The sequence below is a fragment of the Nyctereutes procyonoides genome, unplaced genomic scaffold, assembly GCF_905146905.1.
Source record: "Nyctereutes procyonoides isolate TBG_1078 unplaced genomic scaffold, NYPRO_anot_genome, whole genome shotgun sequence".
Taxonomy (NCBI): Eukaryota; Metazoa; Chordata; class Mammalia; order Carnivora; family Canidae; genus Nyctereutes; species Nyctereutes procyonoides.
This window is the reverse complement of record NW_026575144.1, coordinates 16,246,372-16,269,926: the sequence shown is the minus strand read 5'-3', so window position 1 is coordinate 16,269,926 and position 23,555 is coordinate 16,246,372. Positions and strand designations below refer to the sequence as shown.

The following is a 23,555-nucleotide window of genomic DNA, read 5'->3' as shown; positions in this document are numbered from 1 at the left end:
AAATCCAAAGAATGTGCATATATGAAAGTCCACCAGGAAAACTGAAACAAATCAGCTCACTGAGTACAAAACCCCTGAGTATCCACAACGCATTCCACCAGACACAGTGTGCATTTTCTGTAATCAAGAACCACACACTCAGGAATCACTGCTATGTGTTTCCCATGACTTACAGAATTGTAAAATAGCTCAAAGACAAATGAAAAGCAGAGATAACCCAAATGGGTGAGCGAGGTGGGCGGGATACCCACAGTTCTTTTTTTTATTGGCCACATTCACAGTTGTCCACAACCTTTCCTGACTGAAAGAAGGAAGGAAGGCGAGAAAGAGGGTGGGAGACAAGGAAGGACAAAATAGGGCTTTGGCACCAGGAGGACCTTGGGCTCACCACCACATCACATACTCACTCTCTGCCTTTGAGCAAGTCATGTCACTGCTCCGCCACTGCTTCCCAATCTGTGCAAAAGCAATCAACTGCCCTAATAACTAAATGAATTGCTACAAGAATCAAATGAATGGTGGCTATCCTTTCTGAGCTAAATAAATGGCAGCCAGAACACTTAAGGAACTTTCATTTTCCTTCACTATAAAATCCTGGAGTCAGACCTGACATTCCCTTTGAGTCTGAAAATTCTGTGACTATAAATGCTGCCTCCTCCAAGAAGCCTTGGACAACTGTAATTAGCAAACACAGATCCCTCCCCGCCTCAAAATCCTCTTCCATAGCAATTATCTGCCTCTCATGTCCAATCCGTAGGAGGACATTTGTTTTTTCCTTATTCCCCATCCCACCCAACAAAGACAGAATAAACTCCATCAAGCAGAACAGGCTCAGATAGGTTTGTGTCCTAGCACCGAGCACAGTGCTTGGCACGCAGTAGGTAGTCAACAAACATTTCAAAATGAACTAAAAGAAAACATAGGTCAAAACCACAATGACCTATCACCTCACATCTGTTAGAATGACTATTATCAAAAAAAACAAAAATAGCAAGTGTTCAGGAAAAAGGGAACCCTGTGCACTATTGATAGGATTGGAAATTGGAGCGGCCACTCTGGAAAACAATATGGAGGTTCCTTGAGAAATTAAAAATAGAACCATGAGATCCAGCAATACCATTTCTTGGTATTTAACTGAGTAAAATGAAACTCTAATTCAAAAAGATGTCTGCACCCCCACGTTCACTGAAGCATTACTTACAACAGCCAAGATATGGAAGCAATGCAGGTATCCATAGGTGGATGAATGGATTAAAAAATGTGGTTTATACTTATATACAATGGAATATTATTTAGCCATAAAAAGAATGAAATCTTGCCATTTGTGACAACATGGATGGATCTCGAGGGCATTACACCAAGAGAAGCTAGTCAGACGAAAATAGATACTGTACAGTTTCACTTAAACGTGGAATCTAAAAATAAAAGCAAAACCAAAAAACCAAACTCACAAATACAGAAAACAGACGGCTGGATGCCAGGGGTGGGGGGTGGGAGGCTGGGTGAAGTGGGTAAAGGCATCAAAAGGTACAAACTTCCAGGTATAAAATAAGTCAGTCCTGGGTTGTAAGGTACAGAAGGGTGACTATAGCTAATAATACTGTATTGTCCATTTGAAACTGCTAAAAGAGTAGATCTTAAAACTTATCAATTTTGAGAAAAAAATAGTTTGTAACTCTCATGGTAATGGATGTTAACAAGACCTGCTACAGTAATCATTTCACAATATATACAAATACCAAATCATTATGTTGTACGCCGGAAGTTAAAGTAATGTTGTATCTCAATTATATCTCAAATGAATAAAATATACAAACACACATACTAAAGCGGTCCCAGAGGGGGAGAGAGAACACAAGACAGGATACTGGAGCCAGCAGGGTTAAAAGCACAATTCTCCCTCCTCCTTTACTAATTTCTGTATCCTCTTTTGCACAAATTGGACTTAAGTTGGGCCTATCTGCAGGCTTTTCTGAGGGACACTGTTCTCTGCAGCAGCAGCAGCAGCAGCAGCAGCAGGACCTGTATATTCAATGACACCCCTTCTCCGGGAGACGATGGCTCCTGTGACTGTCACAAAGAGGAGAGCAGCAGAACTGGATGCTTTCAGCAGCCTTGACAGCCATCAGTCACAAAGTATTCATCTCAGCTTTTCATTTGTCTATAACTCAGGAAGGAATGTTCTCCTGATGTTTCACTGAACCTACAAGCCAGACCTTGTAAGCTGATCAAGACTCCCAACCAGGGGCATTGTCCCTGACGACAAATCATGTCAGATGTAATCCAGGACCAGAGGGGATGGAAGGGATATTCTAAGAGAGTAAGGAAGAAATCAAAATGGCATCGAGGATTAAATCCAGTAAGTGCATACGTGCGTGCATGCATGTGTGTGTGTGTGTGTGTGTGTGTGTGTGTGTGTGTGTGTGTCTGCTAAATTTTTCAAGTGCTTCAGTCATCCTTCAATACACTGCTCTTCTCTGAAAGAAAAAAATTACATTCTGCCCTATAGGCTCTTAACTATATGCATCCCTGAAGTACAATTCTTTAAAATACTGTCTTTCCTTTCAGAAAGAAACTTTGATATTTTCACCCCTTACCCTATCACCCCCAAACTTCCACTGTTCCAAAAATAAAATGAATCAAAATCTTCAGGAACTCTACAGGTGGGATTTGGGAACATTTTCTATGTGGCATTTTATTTAAGTTTTGCTTCCTGTCTTAAGTGTTGTACAGTCTGGACATAGTCTTTTGTGTTATTTTTATATCTTATGTAAAGTCTAATCTGCTTTTATGGCCACCTACCCCACCCCATGGAAGGTGAGTCTTTCAGCCCCCCATTATGGCCATGTTCATTACCTCTTCACCTTTGGTCCTTTCTGAATTTACACAGACCCCATGGTCCTCCAGGATCATGAGCTTACTGCTCCCAAGCTGATGTGTACAAGGCTCCACTGTTTTGACACCTCGGTTCTACGGGACCATCTTCTACCTTCTAAGTATCTCCCATGTATCTGGTATCATGATGTCAACAAACTGAGTTCCCAATGTGTGCATCCTGAATAAGGATAACCTAGTAAACTTTGCATGCAATTGCTCTATTTTGTATTTATCATCAAAATATTGGCTCACAGAATCAGTTCAATTCAATTCCACAAACATTTAATGAGTGCCTGTCATGTGATACATATCCTGTGAGGCTCTGGTAGCTGAAGAAATTCACACTCGATATTATAAAGCACATTCCCGCAGAGAAAAGCGTGGCATCGAGTTTCCCTCCTGCGTTAAAATACATTAACCTACAGCAGAAAGAGACCCCACAGAGTCTTTAAGTGTGCAAGTTCCAGAGTCACCTGTCTGGACCTGAAACCCTAGCTCCATGGCCTGGACCTGCCAACAGGGGGCAGGTGACGGAACTTCTTGGTCTCTACCTCTGAGGGATTTTTGTAAGGGTTTCATGAGAAAATACAGGTAAAATACTTAGAGCAGACATTGTGGACAATGCATATAAATAAAAATAAAGCTGCCAGAAATAAAGCCAGTAACAATAGTAGTTAGGTAACTATATAAAGTAGCTCTGGCCTCCGGATCATACCGGAGAGATGGTTACCCCTTCCGGGCTGCCACCATCACTTTAGATGACTTCTGTCAGCCTCTAGAACTCTTCAGCTGTCCCTAAGAATTCTCCCCAGACAACCTAAAAAAAAAAAAAAGAAAGAAAAAAAAAGGTGGGATGGTGCTGTTATATCTCTGGCCCTGCTGCCATCAAAATGGCACCTCTCCCAGCCAGCTCACCACAGACCCTGTCACTTACTCCTTTCAAAAAACAAAAACAAGACATCCAAAATACGAGAAGCAGTAACAGAGACCAACATTTCACTGCCATCCATAAACTAATTTTATAGAATTTCACGTTAGGGTCAAAATTTGGTTAAAAGAAATATGGAATGCTATCTTTCTCTCAGGAGAATGAGCGAGTGGGTTTTGCATATGTGGGAGACCAAAATTTCTTAAAATGTCTTCAAATGTGAAAGAAATATAAACTCCAGTGAAATCTCGAAGAAGTTAAATCACAATTCCTTGTAGTGTGCTAACCAGAAGCCCGCTGTAGAAAACAAATGAGCACAACTTTTAATGGCTGTGAACTCAATGTGACAGTACTGATTTTAACAATGTTCCAACTTACTCAACACTCTAGGATTTGGGTTTTCCTGTAATTTTTCTTTTTTTTTTTTTTTTTTTTTTTTTTGGTCTCTTACTTTTTTCTTTGTCCTTCCAACCCACATCTTTCACTTTGTATCTTTGGTTATGTGTTAAATTGCAAATGATGAAATTCATGGGTTCACGCGAACATTCAAAAAGACAGATTCTAAATTCAGAGGGAAATAAAATATTTTAAAATTTCGTCATAAGTGGAAAAAGCGTGCAAGAAGTTTTCTGAATCATAAACTTTTGTAAGGAAAAAACAGTGTTTGTTGTGGTAGGAAAAAATAAACTGGCCACGCTGAGCTGGTCCTCTAGCTGTGCTGATGGGGGTGTGTGAGGCTGTGTCACTCGCTCAGCAATCCCACATGAATTTCCCATGCCCATTAAGAAGCGTGTGTCGTGTGTACTCACAGCAGTCCCAGACACTCAGACCCAGCAAGGCACCATTGTCCCACAACTTCCGATAGCACTTTCTGCTCTTTGAGTCACCTTGCCCTGCATCCAGGTCACTCCCCAGCTAGATGGAAGGCGGTCTTCAGGTTAAACGGGCGAATACTCATTAACGGTTGGGTGACAGCAGACACCCTCACCCAGCCACTTAGCGGAGGTCTCACTGGGAGCAGCCAGTGGCTCTGGCTCTCTCAGTCCCTTACCCTGGGGAGAACCCTGCTGGGTGAGCGAGCTTGGAAACAATTAGAGGCAGGTCCTCTGAACACTCCAAGTTAGTGGCAGTGATGAAAACTCCCGATTTGTTTCATTGCCAAAAACCTCACTACAGAACTTTTACTGGGCCACAGGAACCAGGAAATCCACCTTCTGTCTGGGCTTTGAGGCCAACTATAATGTTTTAGGAAACCCCAAAAATACTTGTTCATTGACCCAAGTAACAGGAAGCCAGGGAAGGCCTTTGAAGCTAAGACAGTAGAGAACACAAGCAAAGAAGTTCTCCAGGAGTTTAGTTACTGACTAATCCTGTGATCTACCAGGATAAGAATTTTCAGAGACCCCCCCCCAAAAAAAAAAAAATATATACACTTCTAGCACAAGGGCAAGATTTTTTCCTTATTCTCATCCTTCTACATGGTTTGAGTTTGGTTGACCCTCACAACTCTTAGCAAATGTGAAACAAACTCAGAGGGCCCCTCAGAGCTAAGTTCCAGCTCAATCTTTCCCAGAGTTTTTTTTTTTTTTTAATTTTTTATTTACTTATGATAGTCACAGAGAGAGAGAGAGAGAGAGAGAAGCAGAGACACAGGCAGAGGGAGAAGCAGGCTCCATGCACCGGGAGCCCGACGTGGGATTCGATCCCGGGTCTCCAGGATCACGCCCTGGGCCAAAGGCAGGCGCCAAACCGCTGCGCCACCCAGGGATCCCCTTTCCCAGAGTTTTTATAGGACACCTCCGACCCCAAAGTCACACAACCCCTCATGTTCCAGTGTTCTTCCCATGATTAACAGTGATGAAAATAAGTGTTCCAATGGATGCCGCTGCGATGCGCTGGAAGTTACCTCACTATCTAGAAGCTTCTCACTTGAAATACAAATCCCGACAGGGACTCAGTGTCTCTCTTGGGCAGCCGCAATCACTCAGACTTCCGAAAGCCTTCATTTACTCTTTCTCTCCTTAGGTCACTTGTCTTAATAACTTCCCTCTCTCAGATGTTCTTCACATGCCTGGCACTAGCTGCCCTCCCCAGCTGGCCCAGGGTCCCCTGCAGCCCTCACACAGCCAACCAAGCCAGCCATCGCGCCTGCCTCATCCCCACACCTCCTCTCTCCTCCTCTCAAACCTAACCACCTACCTCCTACTCTCCTGCCTCTAGGAGGGATCTCACTAACACTCTTTCGCCCACACCCTTTGCCTACTTCCTTCATCACAGATTCCTTCTTTCTGCACTTGAACACATTCACATGGTTTTCACATTTAATTGAGGGAGTGGGGGGCGGGGGGGTAACCTTTCTCTTATCCTGGTCTTCCATCACCATACCACTCCCCTCAAACCTATCCTTGTAGGCAATGCTGTGCTATGCATCATGGGAAATGAATGCCTCCCCCCACACCAACACGGTGGCAACCCTCCCACAGAGCATCAGGGGACCCAAATCAGGGCCGTGGATAAGTGATAAAATGTGTGGAACTGGGGCGCTTGAGAAATGGTGTCAGAAAGGTAAAATCAGAACTGGTTGGAGCAATCCAAAAGCTCCAGCAGGATGGGGAACGTAAGTAAGGTATCAAAAATCAGATTACAGATGAGCCAAGCAAAGGGGTTACAATGGATAAGACAGGAATAGGGAACCAAGGAGTGGTGGCATGAACATGGGGTTTTAGGAGGATTCAAATGGCAGGAGGCTTCAAGGCACTTTGCTAGTGGCTGGTTGGGGGCCGAGGGACGATGGAGGTCAGAACAAGTAATGGGGTATGAAAGAAATCGAAATCTGAGCTAGAGGCCAAGGAAAACAGCACAGGAGAAGATGCCAAATGAGCTACAGGAGGAGGATAAAGGAGCTCAAGCAATGCATGGAGTATCTACCATGAGGCAGACACTGGAATTGGTTTTCCACACAAATTCTATCCCATGATCTTCAAAAGTCCTTCTGAAATGCCTAATATTATCTTTAGGGTGTAAGAAAAAATGTTTAAATTTTTCTCAAGTACATAAGCTAGGTACTGGTGGAGAAAGGCCTCAGACCCAGGTCTTCTAAAGATGAGGGCCACAATGGGGTGTTTGGGCCAGAGCCTAAAATGGCAGTGCCACTGACCAACACAGAGTCACCAGGATGAAGAGCCACTCAGGGGACTGAGTACCCGTGAGCTCAGGATGGTGTATCCACAGGTAGGAAGGGAGTCAAAACAAAGGCCGCAACAGCTAGAAATAAGGGGCTGAGGACTATAAGATCTGTGGTGGGTGTCTCCTACAGGAAGGAAGGACTTTGAGAAAGTTCCTATAATTTCTCTGAGAGCCAGAGAAATTACAGGATGGATGAGGTCATCATGACATCTTCTCAAACTCTCATTCCAAGGATCCCAAGCTTTGCGGCACAGATGAGCTCACGAAGGCAGAAGAGACAGAACGGGAAATGGGAGAGGATCTTTGGGGATAAGCAATCTTGGAGCAAAAGAAGTAAAAATAATTCCAAGAAGCATGAACAGGAAAGTATAAAAATGACTCCAAATGTGCCAGGCTTGGCAATCACAAGCAGGGGTGGAGACCACACTGGGAAGAGCTGAGCAGCTGAAGGAGGCACTGGGGTCAAACACAGAAATTGTGAGGTAGGAGAAATGACTGTGCTTCAAGATCAACCAAGCGACCAGTACTGAGGGAGGCAAGGAGAAGACGGAACACGTCTGCGAGTGTCCAGTCCTGGACCCGGAGGCAAGCGCTGGGGTCTAGGACGCTAAGAAGCTGCAACTTTCGAGAAGGAAAGAAGCTTCCTGGTCAATGGCTGGGAAGACAGGAGCAGATCTGGACAGTGAACCCTGGGAAGGGGAAGATAAGGATAAAATGGGACAGTGGGTTTGAATCTACCCCATAAGGAAGAATGGGGTGTTGCGAGTGACCTTCCTGACAGTTCTTCAGAGATTCTTCATGCCTCCTGTGTTACTCCATGCCATGGACTGAATGTCTGCATCCCCTAAAAGTCATACACTGAAATGCGAACTCCCAGTGGGGTGCTACTAGGAAGTGGGGCCTTTAGGAGGTCGAGAGGCCGGGACCCTTACGAAACAGAATTAGTGCCCTTATAAGAAGAAACACAGGAGAGATGATTTTTGTCTTTCAACAGTATGAGGATACAAGAAGATGGCCATCTGCAAGCCAGGAAGAAGTCACACAATGCATCTGCCACCACCCTGATCCTGGACTCCCTGACCTCCAGGACAATGACAAATAAATGTCTGCTGTTTAGGCCACCAAGCTATGTATGGTATTAGCAGTGTGACCAAGACAGCCACGAATCTGGAGTGTGACGCTTGGGCCAAAGCATCTTGGCTCTCTGCGCTTGAGTTTCCTTACCTGCAAAATGATGGGCGGGGAGGGAGACAGAGGTAGACGAGGTGGCATTCTCTAAAGGTCTCTTTCTACCCTAATGTCCTAGGATTTTTACATGTGTTTTGTCCTCCTGATTGTTCCATGCCAGCCCCTAAACCTTTTCTTTGCGACTATAATTGCACACCACAACTCTCCTTCTTTTGGATTCTTCCTTAACACCGAGTATCACACCATGCATACAGAAGGTGTTCAACAAACGTTTTTCTGAATTCATCAAATTTCCAGAATGTCACAGTTTCAGAAGGCAAATGTGTGTTTACGTGCCTCTTCCTCTCTCCAAGGGTTATCTACGGAGGCACAGTCCCTAGAAGTTGCAATCTTTTCTCAGCTAGCTCAGCCTTGATAGAAACACTTATCTAAAGCCCAAGTATAAGTAAGACTGAATGTCAAATAAATCAGTGCCCTAATTGTTTGAGTCTGCCCTTCCCACGAATGTGTACACACCAATTTTTAAGTAAAAAAAAAAAAAAAAAAGTCTGATTATGTAAGCGTGGGTGTGCTTTCCATCAATTCCTTGAAAAAAAACACCACAGTGCATATCTATCTAAAGCTCCTCCTCATGCCTTCATTATCCAGGGAGCAAAAGGTGGAAATTCCCACAGCTCACTCAGAGTCTTTTCCTTTGTACTCCTACAGCTGACAAAAGTGATTAGGTATCCTGTTTGCTGTAAAGCTAAAACATTCTTGAACTGCTGAGAAGCAGCCCTTCTCTCCTGGAAAGGACACAAGCCTAGGACCTGAGTTTTAATCTTACTTCCACACGGCTGAGTCTCTGACTTTGTACAATTAACCTTCCTGTACCTTTACAAACAAGGTTAAATATTCCGGCCCAATCTATTTTACACCGTCGTGCATGGCATTTATACTTTATGATGCGTACTATTAGTTGCCGACTGCTTTCTAAAATGCTCTGTATCATTATCAGCAAGATGTACACACACTGTGAAAAAATCTACAGTTTGTTCTGCAAAGGAAGGCCGGAGGGAAGCTAAAGCATTCCCATCAGCATGATTTTTGCAGCCCCTGATAATCCAGTTTTCAATCTCAATCTATGCCTAAGTACAAAAACTAGATGACAAAGTGTACACCAAGAGTAACTCAACTTGTCTACACAAATAAAAGAAAGTTTCTTGGAAAAATCGACCTGGGCCCAACGTCATTTTACATCGTGGTTCTCTTAAGGATTCCTATAAAATTTTGTAAGGTTTCTTGAAAAAGAGAGATCATAAGTAAGAACATCCATGGTTTTAAATACCAAATTACAGTTCACTGACACACAAGTAAGTTAATGAAAGAAAATTTTTTTGAAAATTTTCAAATAAAATCAACCACCCATTCCAAATCATGGGCATGCTGAGATTTGACAGTGAACAAATCCATTATGGGCTAAGGGCTCATTTTATGATCGGATTATGTCCCAGCACATCCAGAATTTACACGTCCACATTCTCAGTTCCTCTCAAAGATAAACACATCAGAGTGGGCATGCTTCCAGCTGGTGGGGGAGCCCCTGAGTCAAAGCTGTCTCATCTACATAAGCACTTGAAAGGAAGGGATAGCAGCAAACTCACAACTGCATAATGGAAAGGAGATGGGAGAGGGTCTGGCACGGACTAACCAGTGACAAAATTCCCCTTCACAAATGAAGAATTAATTCACAGCAGTGGACATAACTCATGGACATAGTTCATTAAAGATTTCACCTCTGCTTCCTTAAACAGGGATCACAAACCTCTTCTAGAAAAAGAAGGAAAAAAGCTTTCTGTAGCCAGGATGCCAAGGATGCGTCAGTGAGCTACAGTGCCAAACTCCAAGATGATACTTAAGGTGCTCTAATCAGATATATGAAATGATCGCTCAGCTTCACAATTAGGGTCTCCTAATGTCTGTTTTTCTTTTTTAAAAAATACAATGGCTTCATTTATAACTTAAAACTATTTTATCTAACATGTAGATTGTTAATACTCCCTGGACAATTTGCTTTGAAAACAAAAAAAGAAAAGAAGTAACTGACAATGACGGGACTGCAAGATTGCACACTACAAAACAAAAACAAGAACACCCCAGAAAAAATAAAAACGAGATTAATTTATTGTAAGAACTACATTCTCTCTGTTACTAATTCCATTTACCAGTTCTGAGCCATTCACATTCTCAGGTTAAGAAAACAGAATGGAAAGCAACGAGGGAAGAAGGCCGAGGAGCTGGTAAAGGATTTGAGTGTTTCCAGATAAAATTGCCAAACTCAGAGGAAAAGACATGTTTTTCCTTTGAGATGTTCAGCTACACTCAAAAAAATTCCCCTGCTCCACTATGCCACTTCCTTCAAGGTCATTTATTATCAGCACAACCTACGGATGTTTTACCAAAAGAAAAATCCCAGCCTAGGACTGCCAGATCTCTACACAGGACCCACTTATCAAAGGTGTTGTTCAGGCTGACAGACAGCTGTTGAGTGGCACAGACTCAACATTACTTTATATGTGCAGAACCCCATCGGCAAGCGCATTACCCTGGTCTCTATTAAGTATTCTGATAACACCACCTCCACCGGGTTTGGCTGAACATTTAAGCCTGCAGGAAGCCCTTGAGTGCACGAAGCCTTCCAAAATTTTCTAGCTGATTTTAACCCTATAGAGTTTGGGGGTAGGGAAACTGAATTTAAAAATCATACAGCAACTAAATATTTTGTCCGCCTGAACAAACGATCCCACGGTTTGGAGAAACATATTTTCACGTGCCTCTGATTTTTTTTTGAACCTTATAGAAGTTTTTCACTTAAAAAAAAATTCTTATTACTAGTAGGGTTATGACATTCCCCACGAGCAAGGTTTTAGCATACAGGCTCTTCAGAGCTGGATCTTGGGCGAGCAGTACTTGGAGGAGCATATGTAATGATGCATAACATGCAGCCAGAGTTCAGGTCATTCCCCATCGGAGGCAGACCCTGGATTTTGTCCTTTCCAAAGGCTTTCTTCTGCCCACCGCACCCCCCAGATGTTAAGTGAAAATGAGCACCTTTGAAAAAATCAGAGGAGCAAAAAGAAAAAAAAAAAAAACGGTCACTTACAGTGTCTTGGACAAATTCACCATTTTCCCTTGTTCGGCTCCCAAATACATCATCTACACTATTTTCACCCCTAAAAGTTACTATCTGGTAAGATCTCAAGATTCGTAATTGTCGTCACCACGGAGGCAATTGGGAAATGATGTCTTTTGCACCGTTTAGTAAAGAAGTGGCAGCAGAAGCTGCCGTCCTCGTCCTCGGGCGGGGGTGGGGGGAATCCGGGAGGGAAAGATGTTCCCGAGCGAGCGAGGAAGCAAGTGCAGGCGAAGGGACGACGGAAAGGATGCTGCAGACGCTCACTGGGTCCTTCTTAACAGGAAGCCACAGCGTCTTCTTTTGCCGAGAGGCTCTGGGCCTGGGAAGGATCTGCGGCGTTGGAGCAAGTCAGCAAGAGGAGGGAGCAGCGCCAAGAGGCACTTGAGGAGGAAAAACTGTATCAACGTGGAACCGACCCTTCCCTGCTGCCACCCAGCGCGGAGGCTCGGGGCAGCCACCCCGCCTGCCCTTCCACGCGCGCGCACACTCGGCTACTCGGGCTCGCAGGGAGCCCCACTTGGAGCACACGCCCCGCCGCCCCGCCGCCCCGCCGCCCCGCCGCCCCGCCGCCCCCGCGCGCACTGCACACACACACACACACACACACACACACGCCCACGCCCACGCCCACGTCCACGCGCGCACACACACACACACACACTCTCTCTCTCTCTCTCTCTCTCTCTCTCTCTCTCTCTGTCCTCGCGGTCGCAGCACCACGGCCCCGGCGCCGCCAGGGACTGCCCCCGCCCTCCGCAGCGGCCCAGCCCGGCAGCCGGGGCCGCGTCCCGCACCCCTCGGGGACCGCCGGCCCCGCGCGCCGTCCGCCAAGCAGGCGAGTCCCCGGGCTGCCGGGCGGAGCGCGGGTTGAGCCGCGAGCCCGGGGGACCGCGCCGAGGCGGGGTCCCCGGAGACAGCGCGCGCCCCCGCCGGCCCCGAGCCCCGCGGCCCCCGGCCCGCACCCGCGCCCCCGGGACACCGGGAAGCGCCAGCCCCGCCGCGGGTCAGGCCGGACGGCGCCCCCTCCTCCCGGGCTCCCGCCGCGCTCCGTCCGCGGCCCCCCCACGCGCGCACCGACGCGCTCCCCCTCCCCTCCCGGCGCCCCCGCGCGGCTTCGCCGGAGCCCCCGGGGCATCCCGCCCGCCCCCGCCCCCGCCCCCGCCCCCGCCCCCGCGGCCGCCGCCGCCGCTCCCCCCAGCCCCGGCAGGGCGACGGGATGCGGGACGCGGGATGCGGGACGCGCGCCGCTTACAGTTCGCAGGAACTGGATCTCGTCCTCGCCCTCGCCCCCATCGGCCATGGCTCCGCGCCTTCTCGCCGGGGCTGGCTCCCGAGCCCCGCGGAGCCCGGTGGCGGCCCCTCGCGCTGCCTCCCGCCGCCGCCGCCGCCGCCGCCGCCGCCGCCGCCGCCGCCGCCGCGCTGCCCCGAGCCGGGGGCGGAGGGGGCCGCGGCTGCCGGGGGCGAGCGCCGGGCGGTCCCCGCCTGCAGAGCGGGCGACGAGGCGCGGGCGGCGCGGCCGCGGCAGGAGCCTCCCTGCGCCGCACCGCGCGGGAGGAGGGCGACCCGCAGCCCGGCCGCGCCGGCCCCGGCTCCCTGCCTGCCGCGGCGGACCGCTCGGCCCCGGCTCCCGCGAGCGAGTGCGCCGAGCCCGCCGAGCCCGGGCTGGCGCCGCGGTGGGGGCGGGGCGCGGGGGCGGCGGGGAGGAGCTCGCCGGCTCCCCTCTGCGGCAGGTGGTCCGCAGCCCCGCGCTCGGGCCGCCGAAGCCGAGGCCCAGCGCCGCCTACTGGCCGCGCCGGGTACGGAGCCGCGAGCCCCTCGCCGCCTTCCGCCCGCGCCGGCCGGCAGCTCCTCCCACCCCGGGCCTGGCCCGCGCTCCGACCCGGGGCGACCCTTGCCCGCGGAGAGGGCCGCGGACCGACTCTCACCGCAGTGGGTCACCTCGAAGGAAGTCCCCACCACAGGGCGCTCTGAGCTTGCATTTCCTCCGTTCCTGGCCGGCGAGGGAATTCTGCAGCCTCTGGCCTGCGGGTGCCGCGCTCTTCACTGGGCCTCTCTGCGGCGCGCGGCGCGCGGCGCGCGGGACTTCTGGCCGGTTCACTCCGCGAAGGTTCGGGGAGCCCCCGCGCCAGACCCCCGTGGCCCAAGACGGACGAGACAGCGTGATCGGAAGTGCGGACTTCAAGTCGACGACGCACTGCGATAAAGAAGGGACGAGATGAATCTGAACCGCTGGGGAGCTGCGCAGATTCTGGCGCCCATTCTCCCCACCAAGAAGTCATTTATTCCTGAAGAAATTCGGGCTCCTGCCATAGATGACAGTGTCTGGGTCGTCCACCGCGCCCCCTTGACGCACGGCCGGCCGTGATTGACGCAGGGCAGGCTCTGAGCCACCTGGGACAAGAAAGCGCTCATCTCTTGTCCCTGGTCTGCGGCTCTTTCGCTTAAGATACTCAACGCTAAGTATATGCGAAGCAAAGTTCCGAATGTCGAGCCTACAAAGATGAAGAAACTGTAGAATGAGGGTTTGGCATCGGCTCACCTATTTCACACGTTTTGGCGCATCTGATTAGTTCCCGAAATCTACCGGCATGTTCTATGCAGCACACGCTTTATTTGCTGCTTTCCTCGACTTTACGCTTGCTCTGTTAATTTTGCATATTTCCGGTAGAGTTGATGCCAAAAGCAATGTACTAGGAATACTTCCCCCCCTGGGAAGGCTAGTAATGCTCTGTTCTGTTTAATGATAACTAGTCCTCTTACCTAAGTACTTGACATAGTCTTGGATAGTGAGCCATGACAACTAAATTAGTAAACCGTTACGATTCATGCGAATTTTTACTCCTAGGAACCTCTAAATGAGCGATCAGAGCTCTCACAAAAGATCAAAGTCTTCCATGAGGGATGACACTATTCTGAAATTGGCTCATAATTTCGTTAAGCAGTTTGATCTTCCAGATTTATGACCTATCAGATTGAGCTTTTCTGTACTTTATGCAGAACCACACATACATAGTTTCTTGACTAAAGCAAACATACGTAATGTACGTATGTTTGAGAATTACTCCATTCTACCCATACAGTGGGTAACATATAAAGACTCTAGTTTACTAGTTTTTCGTTCTGGCATATTAGGCAAGCTACACATTTTTCTGACAAGAGTTATATTTATGATTATTTCATTCTCTCAACATCGGTGATAAAATGCTAAATGGCCTGAGTACTCAATATTCACCATATAATGATTCTTCAGCAGCAAACAGAGCAGAGGATTTTTGTAAGACATGCCATTTATGTAGGCTTCAACACAAAAAATACAATACTATGAGGTTTATAGATCTCTAATCTGTACTAAAAGTTTAAGAACATGTTGGAGAACGATACATCACACTATTTATTTTTAAAAGAACTGAAGGAAATACAGCAAATGGTTTAATATTGGTGGTGAGTATGTGAGTGTGATACTATTTTTGGTACTCTGATATGTTTTCTATATTTCATAAGTATGAAAATTGAGGTAATTTTTTTATAAGAAAACTATTAGAGTTACTAAGAGCTATGGGAGTTTTTTTGCTCACACTATTTTTAATGACTGTTTTGACACATGAAAAGATGCTCAACATCACTCATCATCAGGGAAATACAAATCAAAACTACAATGTGATATCACCTCACATCTGTCAGAATGGCTAAAATCAACAACATAAGAAACAACAGGTGTTGGCAAGAAGGTGAAGAAAGGGGAACCCTCATGCACTGTTGCTGGGAATGTAACCTGGTATAGGCACTCTGAAAAACAGTATGGAGTTTCCATAAAAAGTTAAAAATAGAACTAACCTACAATCCAGCAATTATGGTATTAAGTATCTACCCAAAGAATATAAAAATACTAACTCAAAGGGATACATGGTCCCCCAATGTTTATATCAGCATCATCTACAATAGCCAAATTATGGAAACAGCCCAAAGAAGATGTGGTATGTACACATGCACACACACACACACACACACACACACAGAGGAATATTATTACTCAGCCACAAAAAAATAATGAGATCTTCCCTTTGTAATGCCATAGATGGAGCTAGGGAGTATTATGCTATGCAAATAAGTCAGTCATAGAAAGACGAAACTCATATGATTTCATTCACATGTGGAACTTAAGAAACAAAATAAGTGATCATCAGGAAAAAGAGAGAGAGGCAAACCAAGAAACAGACTCTTATCTAGAGAACAAACTGATGATTCCCAGAGGGGAGGTGGGTGGGGGATAGAGGGAAATTGGTGATGAGGGTTAAGGTGGGTACTTGTCATTATGAGCACAGGGTGATGTAGGGAAGTGTTGAATCACTAAATTGTACACGTGGAACTAACATAACACTGTACGATAACTCACTGGAATTTAAATAAAAACTTTTTTAAAAGTCTGATTGTTTTAGTTTGTTTAGTTCATGTATGATTTCCTAGTTTCTTCTGGTGAACAACCATAGAAAATTGGTTTTGACTGAAAATATCATAGAACAATAGGATGAAAACTAATCTCCATTTGAAATATAATTTTAGTTGAGAAAAAGAAATAGTTTTGGTTACAGCTTAAAGTTTATGTTCAGTGTCTTTATTATTTTTTTAGAGAGAGAGAAAGCAAGCACATGTGGGGGGCCGGGAAGGGGCGGGCAGAGAGTTAAGGAGAGAGAACCTTTAAGCAGGCTCCATGCTCAACTCAGAGCCCAATGCCAGGCTTGATCTCAGGATCCCAAGAGCAGGCCCTGAACAGAAATCAAGAATCAAGACACTTAACTGACTGAACCACCCAGGCGCCCCTCAATGTCTTTAATTCTTATGGTATACTTAAGCTATAAGGAGTTGGCAAATAACACATTTTCACAGCTACATGACTATAGTTCATAAAACAGAAAAAAATTATATTTAGAATTTTCATAAGCATCCACTCTTAATATCTCTGGTTTTTATATTTCTTATAAAAATGTTTCTTTTTTACTGTGTGCGTATTACATATAATAGTTTATTTTGCTTTTTGTTACTGAAATTTGTCATCTTAATTGAAATCTTTGTACTCTATAGAAACATATGTGTTCCCTATAATATCTCATTTTAGGACTTTATTAATTATGATAAATAATAATTTAGAGAATGGTATTTCCATGCATTTTAGTCCAAATCTGGAAAGTGTTTTATGACCAATGTTATATCCTGCAAGTGATGGAAAAAAATATATATTTCTTTTTTTATTTTCAATTAGAATTTTTCTATGGTCAACTAATTCAAAGTGGCCACTGTTCACTTGGCAGGACTCTAGACAGCCTTAAAGAAGAAAACATTAACACACAATAAGATATTTCATTTATGCTTGCAATTTACTAATCTCACCAATGATGTATATAAGCATTAGAAAAAATAACTTCTTGCTGAAGATTTCTACAGAAAATGAGCTAAAATACTCAGTGTTATCATTTTAATTTGGCTTCTTTCAGTTAAGATCACCTAAGTTAAAGACCCTAATGCTGAGGTGAAAGCATCTGGAATTGTCATTAGATCCTTATAAAATCAGGACTGGAAAGGCCCCAGTATCTGGAGATTAAGCCCATTGCTTATCAACTCAGATTTTCTTTATTTTTTTTAAGATTTTATTTATTTATTCATGAGAGACACACACACAGAAAGAGAGAGAGAGAGAGAGAGAGGCAGAGACATAGGCAGAGGGAGAAGCAGGCTCCATGCAAGGAGCCCGACGTGGGACTTGATCCTAGGACTCCAGGATCACACCCTGGGCCCAAGGCAGGTACCAAACCACTGAGCCATCCAGGGATCCCCTCAACTCAGATTTCAATTTCAATACCTGAGGAAGGTTTCACAGCATTTATTCTTATCCTGTTCTAGAAGTTCACAAGCCAATATTTTAGAAAATGTCCATTTTATTTCCATCTTTATTATGTGTGTCCCTAAAATAGTAGAGTTCTGATGTGGACCTGAACTAAAACTCCAGCAGATCCTCGGAGGGCATAGCCTGAATCTCTGGGACTGCATTAATGCAAGGTGGTCAGGAATGGCGTCAGAATGATGATGGTAATGATGATGGTGAGAGTGGTGATGGCAATGATGATGGTGGTGATGATGGTGATGGTGATGATGATAGTGGTGATAAAGGCTCATATACTGAGCATTTACTGTGTTCCAGGGACTAAATTTTTATTGCCTTTCCCATCTTTACAGGAATGCCATTGTAGAGAGATAGGGACCAAGGCTTGTAGAAGCTAAATGAAGACTGAGATTACACAGCTGCTGAGTGGTGAGACCAGGGTCAGAGGTCTCCAGACCTGAGCAATTTGTCACTATTTCATGCTGTTGGCCTTCCCTCATCCCAGCATAGAAAGCAAAAGAAAAGTCTGAACTAACACAAACTAAAAAAAGGCTCTGGCAGCTCCAGGAGATTTATTCCTGATTTCAAGCCAATCCTAGGGGTCCTGCTAACTCATAGAATGCCAGATGAGGCTCTGGAGAAGGAAGCAGGGATTATTATGTGATCAGAAATAAAATCCAACTTATCCTCTATAGTTTGGGTTCTTAAGGGAAATCAACTTTTCAAGATTTGAAAGTTATCATCACTATCTTATATGTTCCCTAAATTGAGCTAAAAATTGTGAAACCTCAAACTATAATTAGTATTCAGGTATCCAGGGTCAGGACAGAACTGCATATAGATGATAAAAATGAACATGATCTATCTCTTGGAGTCAGCGGTGCCCTTGACATCACAGAGACGTCACCCTACCTTACTAAAACTTTGCTAATTAATCATTTTTTTAGTGAAAAAGGTGTTCCTGAGGAGGTATGGGCTCCCCAGAGACATTGCCCCCGCAAATTGCTCAGTGCCTTGACAAGTTGGTCATCATGGCTGTCACACACTCCGCAAGGTAGACCTTCCTGGTCTGCCTATGTCTATTGTACCACGACTAGGATCCAAAAGCTAAACAGCCGCTTCAGTTTTTCCCTATTATAGACCAAATGTGTGTGGCCCCCTACAATTCACTGAATACACTGAAGCCTAACCCCTGATGTGATGGTAGGTAGGTGGGGCCTTTGGGAGGTAAGTTTGGATCAGGTTATGAGAGTGGGGCCCCCTCCCGATGGGATTAATGCCTGTATAAGAAGACGAGACCAATAAAAGAGGCCCTGTGAGCACACAGTGAACTGGAAGCTGCCTACAAGCCAAAAGAGGCCTCAGAGTGAGACTTTGGGAGCACATCCAGAACCTTGAGAAATAAAATTCTATTGCTTAAGCTGCCTACCCAGTTAGTGGGATTTTGTTAAGGCAGCCAGAGCAGACTTAGGACGCTCCCTGATCTTCACCCCCAACATCAGTGTCCTTTCATGGGTAAAAGACATATTCCTGATTCTGTCTTTATGTCCCCAATTATTTCACTAATTTTGTAACTAGCCTTCTTGGGTTTTGCTCTTTTCTACCATGAACCATCTTCCAGACTCCACCAAAATAACCTCCTACAACAATATTTTCAACGAGTCACTGCCCTGCACAGTAAGAATTGGAGCCATTGAAGAATGACTCCCAAACACCTATCATATTACGTTCAAACCCCTCAGCCTGGCATTTGAGACCTTCTACAATAAAGCCTTTCACATTCCTTTCAATATTTACTTTCAAGTACTCTTTTGTATTGGCTCCAAACCGAGTGACTGTCTCTCAGATAACATGCAGGCATTAACCAACCATGTCTTTTTTTTTTCTCTCTCTTTTTTTCTGCCACCTAGGGCCACAAAATCTTATCAAAATCTCTTTTATCCTCCAAGGAGTAATTCAAAGCCCACTTCTGGGCTTTGGTTTACTCTGACAAGAAATGCTAACTCCCTTCTGTGAATCACAGCCCTTCATCCCATATTGCCCTGGATTTTAGCTACGTATCTAAGAATAGTATCCCCCAAATGCATTAACAACCATCTAGAGGCTCTATTTTTTTTATCATACTCATTCTTCATAAGTAGTTATTAAAAATCTCTTCTCAGGGCACCTGGGTGGTTCAGTTGGTTAAGGATCCAACTCTTCATTTCGGATCAAGTCATCATCTCAGGGTCATGGATCTCAGGATCTCTGCACTGAGTGTGGAGCCTCCTTAGGAGTGTCTCTTCCTCAGGATGCCTGGATGGCTCAGCTGGTTAAGCATCTGTTTTCAGCTCAGTTCATGATCCCCAGGTCATGGGATCCAGGTCCCTGTCGGTCTCCCTGCTCAGCAGGAAGTCAGCTTGTCCCTCTCCCTCTCCCTCTGCACCCCCCAAAAGAATCTTTTCTCTCCATGGTCATAGACAACTAGTCACTGCTACTTTTGCATAAACATGCTGTTGTCTTTTAGAACATTTTTGGTTACAAGCAACAAAGACCTAAAAATCAGAGGCCTAAGCAACATAGGGGATCATTTCTCTCATGTAACATGCCTGAAAGTAACAAATCTAAAACTACGCAATCCTAGTTTTGGAGGATTGCCTACAGTGACTCCATGATGTTATCAATGTGCCGTTGTCCTTGTTTCTTTAAGCTCCATCATCCTCAGATCCTGGAATCAAGCTTCATTGCCTCAAATGGACGGTGTTGCACCAGATGTCAGGTCCAAGTTCCAGAAGGGACAAAAGGGCATACCTTTTGATATATTTTATATCATCAACCAGGAAATCCCAAATAGAAACACTTCAGGCATTCTCCAAAACCTAAGAAAATTAATATAATTTACTAATTTAGCCTCATGCCTGTTTTCATCTTCAGTTTGATCAGGTTCTCCTGTTACACATACTAAACTTCTTCCCCATATAATATATTGAATTTTTTAACTTCAATTTCTTACCATATTCTAGCTTCAACTTGATTTGACAATAAGGGATCCATTTGTCTGGTACAGGGGGGGAAAAGGTAACACATATATCCAACATTGTAATACTTTTGGAAGAGTAGAAATCTAGGGGAATTTTAAAAATATTTTTTATTTATTTGAGAGAGAGCACGTGAGCAGGGGGAGGAGCAGAAGGACAGAGAATCTGTAAGGAGACTGCCTCCACAGAGCCTGACACAGGACTCAATCCCAGGACTCTAAGATCATTACCTGAGCTAAAATCAAGAGTCAGCCACTTAACCAACTGAGTTACCCAGGAGCCCCAGTCCAGAAGTTTAACACTGATTTCTACAATGTTCACCTGTGTATGAACTGAAAAACAGTGTTATGATATGAACAGAATTATGTTTTCTAATTTGCCATTGGATGTCATGATCACAATGCCATTTCTAAAGATGGTGGACTAAAGAATGTGAGTTTGAGAAAAGGACCTATAAACCTCAAGATGAAAATAATTGATCAAGCTCTGTGATGTGATTCTTAGGCACAATTCTATACTTACACTTCAGGTAGCAGGTGCAGTGAGCCACCAATGAGAGCCATAAAGGATGAGGTTGCCCAACACAGCATCCTCCCTTTGATATATGTTGGGCTCTAAAGAGAGCTAAAGTCCATAGGCCAGGACACACTCACCCCTAAAACCCAACCTATGAGGCTTTCCATGAGACTCTGGTTTCCATTCATTCATTCACTTATTCATTATTATTTACTGCTTGGTTCTGTGCTCTCTTCTTGGAATGCAGAGTGAATGATACAATGCTGGCCTTTCTGGAGCTTCCAGGGATACACAGTGCAGAAAGGTAAGTGCTGTGACAGGTATTAAGGATGGGGGTGTAGTGAAGGGGGACAGGCTGATGAGGACAATAACAAGGAAATGATTTATAAGCTGAATGGAGGTCTATGTAAAGAGGTGTCATCAGATCTGGGGGATGGGTGGACACAGGAGAAGCAGTGGACCTCATGATTAAAGAGCACAGGAGGGAGCAAGGCAGAAGAAATCTCAGGTATAAAACTAAGAAACTGAAAAATGGCACCACCATCCCATGAGCCTCCATTTGAGCTGAAATGGGCCAACACACTACATAAAAGCCTGTTACTGACGGTCTTTCATGCTGTGCTTAGGAGAGTCAGGAGTTGAGCAGATACTCTGAATTCCCTCAAGTCCCATCTCACTTTGGTTGTGAAATCTCAGAGTTTAGGGAAATATTTTGCATGTGCTAAACTAATGAATTGTCTGGATTGGGAAGTGCCAACTTCCTTTCCTAAAGGTAGGTTCTTGTTAGGAATTAATTGGTTCAAAACAATTATTGGGTGTCCATGATACACCAGGCACTGAGATAGGGGCTAAAAATAGAGATATAACAAAAGATGGTAAGATGGTACTCTTTCATCTCAGCTTCAGCTAAAGCACTAAGGCCAAAATTGACAAAATAAGTGGCAAAGACTCCCACATTTTTTTCTTTAAGATTTTATTTATTTATTCATTAGAGACATACAGAGAGAGGCAGAGACATGGGCAGAGGGAGAAGCAGGCTCCCTGTGGGGAGCCCAATGTGGGACTTGATTCTAGGACCCTGGGATCATCCGTGAGCTAAAGGCAGATGCTCAACCACTGAGCCACCCAAGTGCCCCAGACTCCTATATTCTAAAGAGAAGTTCCAGAATACCCATGTATAACTTGCGGAGAAGGTGTTGGAAACCAACTTTGAAGCCCTTAGTCCTTGGGGATATAAAAGGATACAGTCTGAAGTGGTTGAGAGAGCCAATTTCTTTGGAGAAGGTTGGAGTGTTGCTAAATTCCTGGACCTACCATCCTGTCTGAGGGAGGAGAGGAGAATATGTGCCCCTCACTCAAAGTCAGTGAGGGGATGCAGAAAGGATGATATGGGTCCCCTGGAGAGTCATATTTGATTCATGCCTGAGAAAGGCAAATAGTGAGAGGCGATGAGACATAGCCACACCAGCAGCCAGCTGCGTTTAGCACAAGTAGAGGCATTTTCCTACAATTTAGGACCTTTTTTTAAAGGTACTCTACCCAAGATGGCTTCCTTCCCCGGGCAGGATAACCTCAGTGCAGAAGCTGAAGATGGATGCAGAAGCTGGGAGGAGAGGGGAGCAGTGGGGAGAGGCATTGCTACTTATAGGGAGCAGAGGTAGGGAGGGGTGGATGCTCCTAAAAACCTCTGAAGACTTCCCATAAAGAATCACCTTGAAGGATCTGCCAAAGGGGAATAACTTCATTCATTCTTCCTTCCAGTTCTTTCTACCTCTCAGCGACCGAGTCTGGAAGGGGAGAGGGGAAAGGAGGAGAGGATCAAAGTAGGGAAATAAGAGAGAAGTGGACCATGTGGTCTCCAGCTGTAGGATTCCCTACCAGATGCTCCCAGGCTCCAGGAGAAGAGAGAGCTTCTTAGAATCAGGACTATGAAACTGGACTAAACATTGTAGCATTGACCAAGACATCCTTGTGACTAAAAGTGACAAGCGTGTCCTCTAAATAAGGGGCCTGAGATTTCATTCATAGAACAATGGAAAACAAACAGTAGAGGACTTTGCATGGTGTTAAAGAGCCAGTGAGAGAAAAGAAGTAAAGTTGCCTTCTAAATGTCTCCACTTAGCTCTGGTCTTTCAGTGTAAGGGTTGTAGAAGTTTGTAGAAGGAAACAAAGTCTAGGAGGGAAAAGAGGTCTCCAGCCTTTAGAACCCAATGTACTGAAAAGTAGAATTACAGTCATGGGACATATGGGATGAAGAAAGAGGAAGATATATGGAAGGCTTCAAACTCCTGGACATGTTCAATGGGATGTTCAATTTTATTTATTGCCAAATAAAATTCAGAACATCCAGTTACATTTTAATTTCAGATAAATAATGAATACATTTGTTAAATATAAGCCTGTCCCATGCATGTTTTTATTTGCTAAATCTGGTAAAGCTATTCCCGTGGGACAGAAATTGGCCTGAAAATCCCTCTTACTGATGTAACCTGTCTTCCTCGTTTCTCCTGTTCTTCCTGGACTTTGGGGTCTACGGAAACGTGGTCACGCCTGGACCACTACATACCTGCCACTCACCTCCCATTACCTATAACTACCTACAGAGAAACCGTGAGGATCCAAATGAGATCATCTCAATATCATCTCTATGCTGTGACTTATAAATGGTCTCTCTCAATGCTAACTTTTCTGCTAAGTTCTAGAGGTGTTGGTGGAAGTGTCCAACCACCTACTCCACTCCTCCATGAGGATGGAGGTCAGGCAGTCAAACAGGACATATACCAAACAGAACTG

General features: G+C 45.2%; 1 protein-coding gene across 1 annotated transcript in view; it reads right to left on the bottom strand.

Moving 5' to 3' along the window:
* Nucleotides 1–12,718, bottom strand: part of RYR2 (ryanodine receptor 2) — a 755,069-nt gene extending 742,351 nt beyond the window's left edge. The window contains exon 1 of the mRNA XM_055308992.1: nt 12,607–12,718. Within this exon, the coding sequence (XP_055164967.1) occupies nt 12,607–12,654 (48 nt within the window). The 5' untranslated portion in view covers nt 12,655–12,718. The remainder of the gene's footprint in view (nt 1–12,606) is intronic.
* Nucleotides 12,719–23,555: the final 10,837 nt, after the last annotated feature.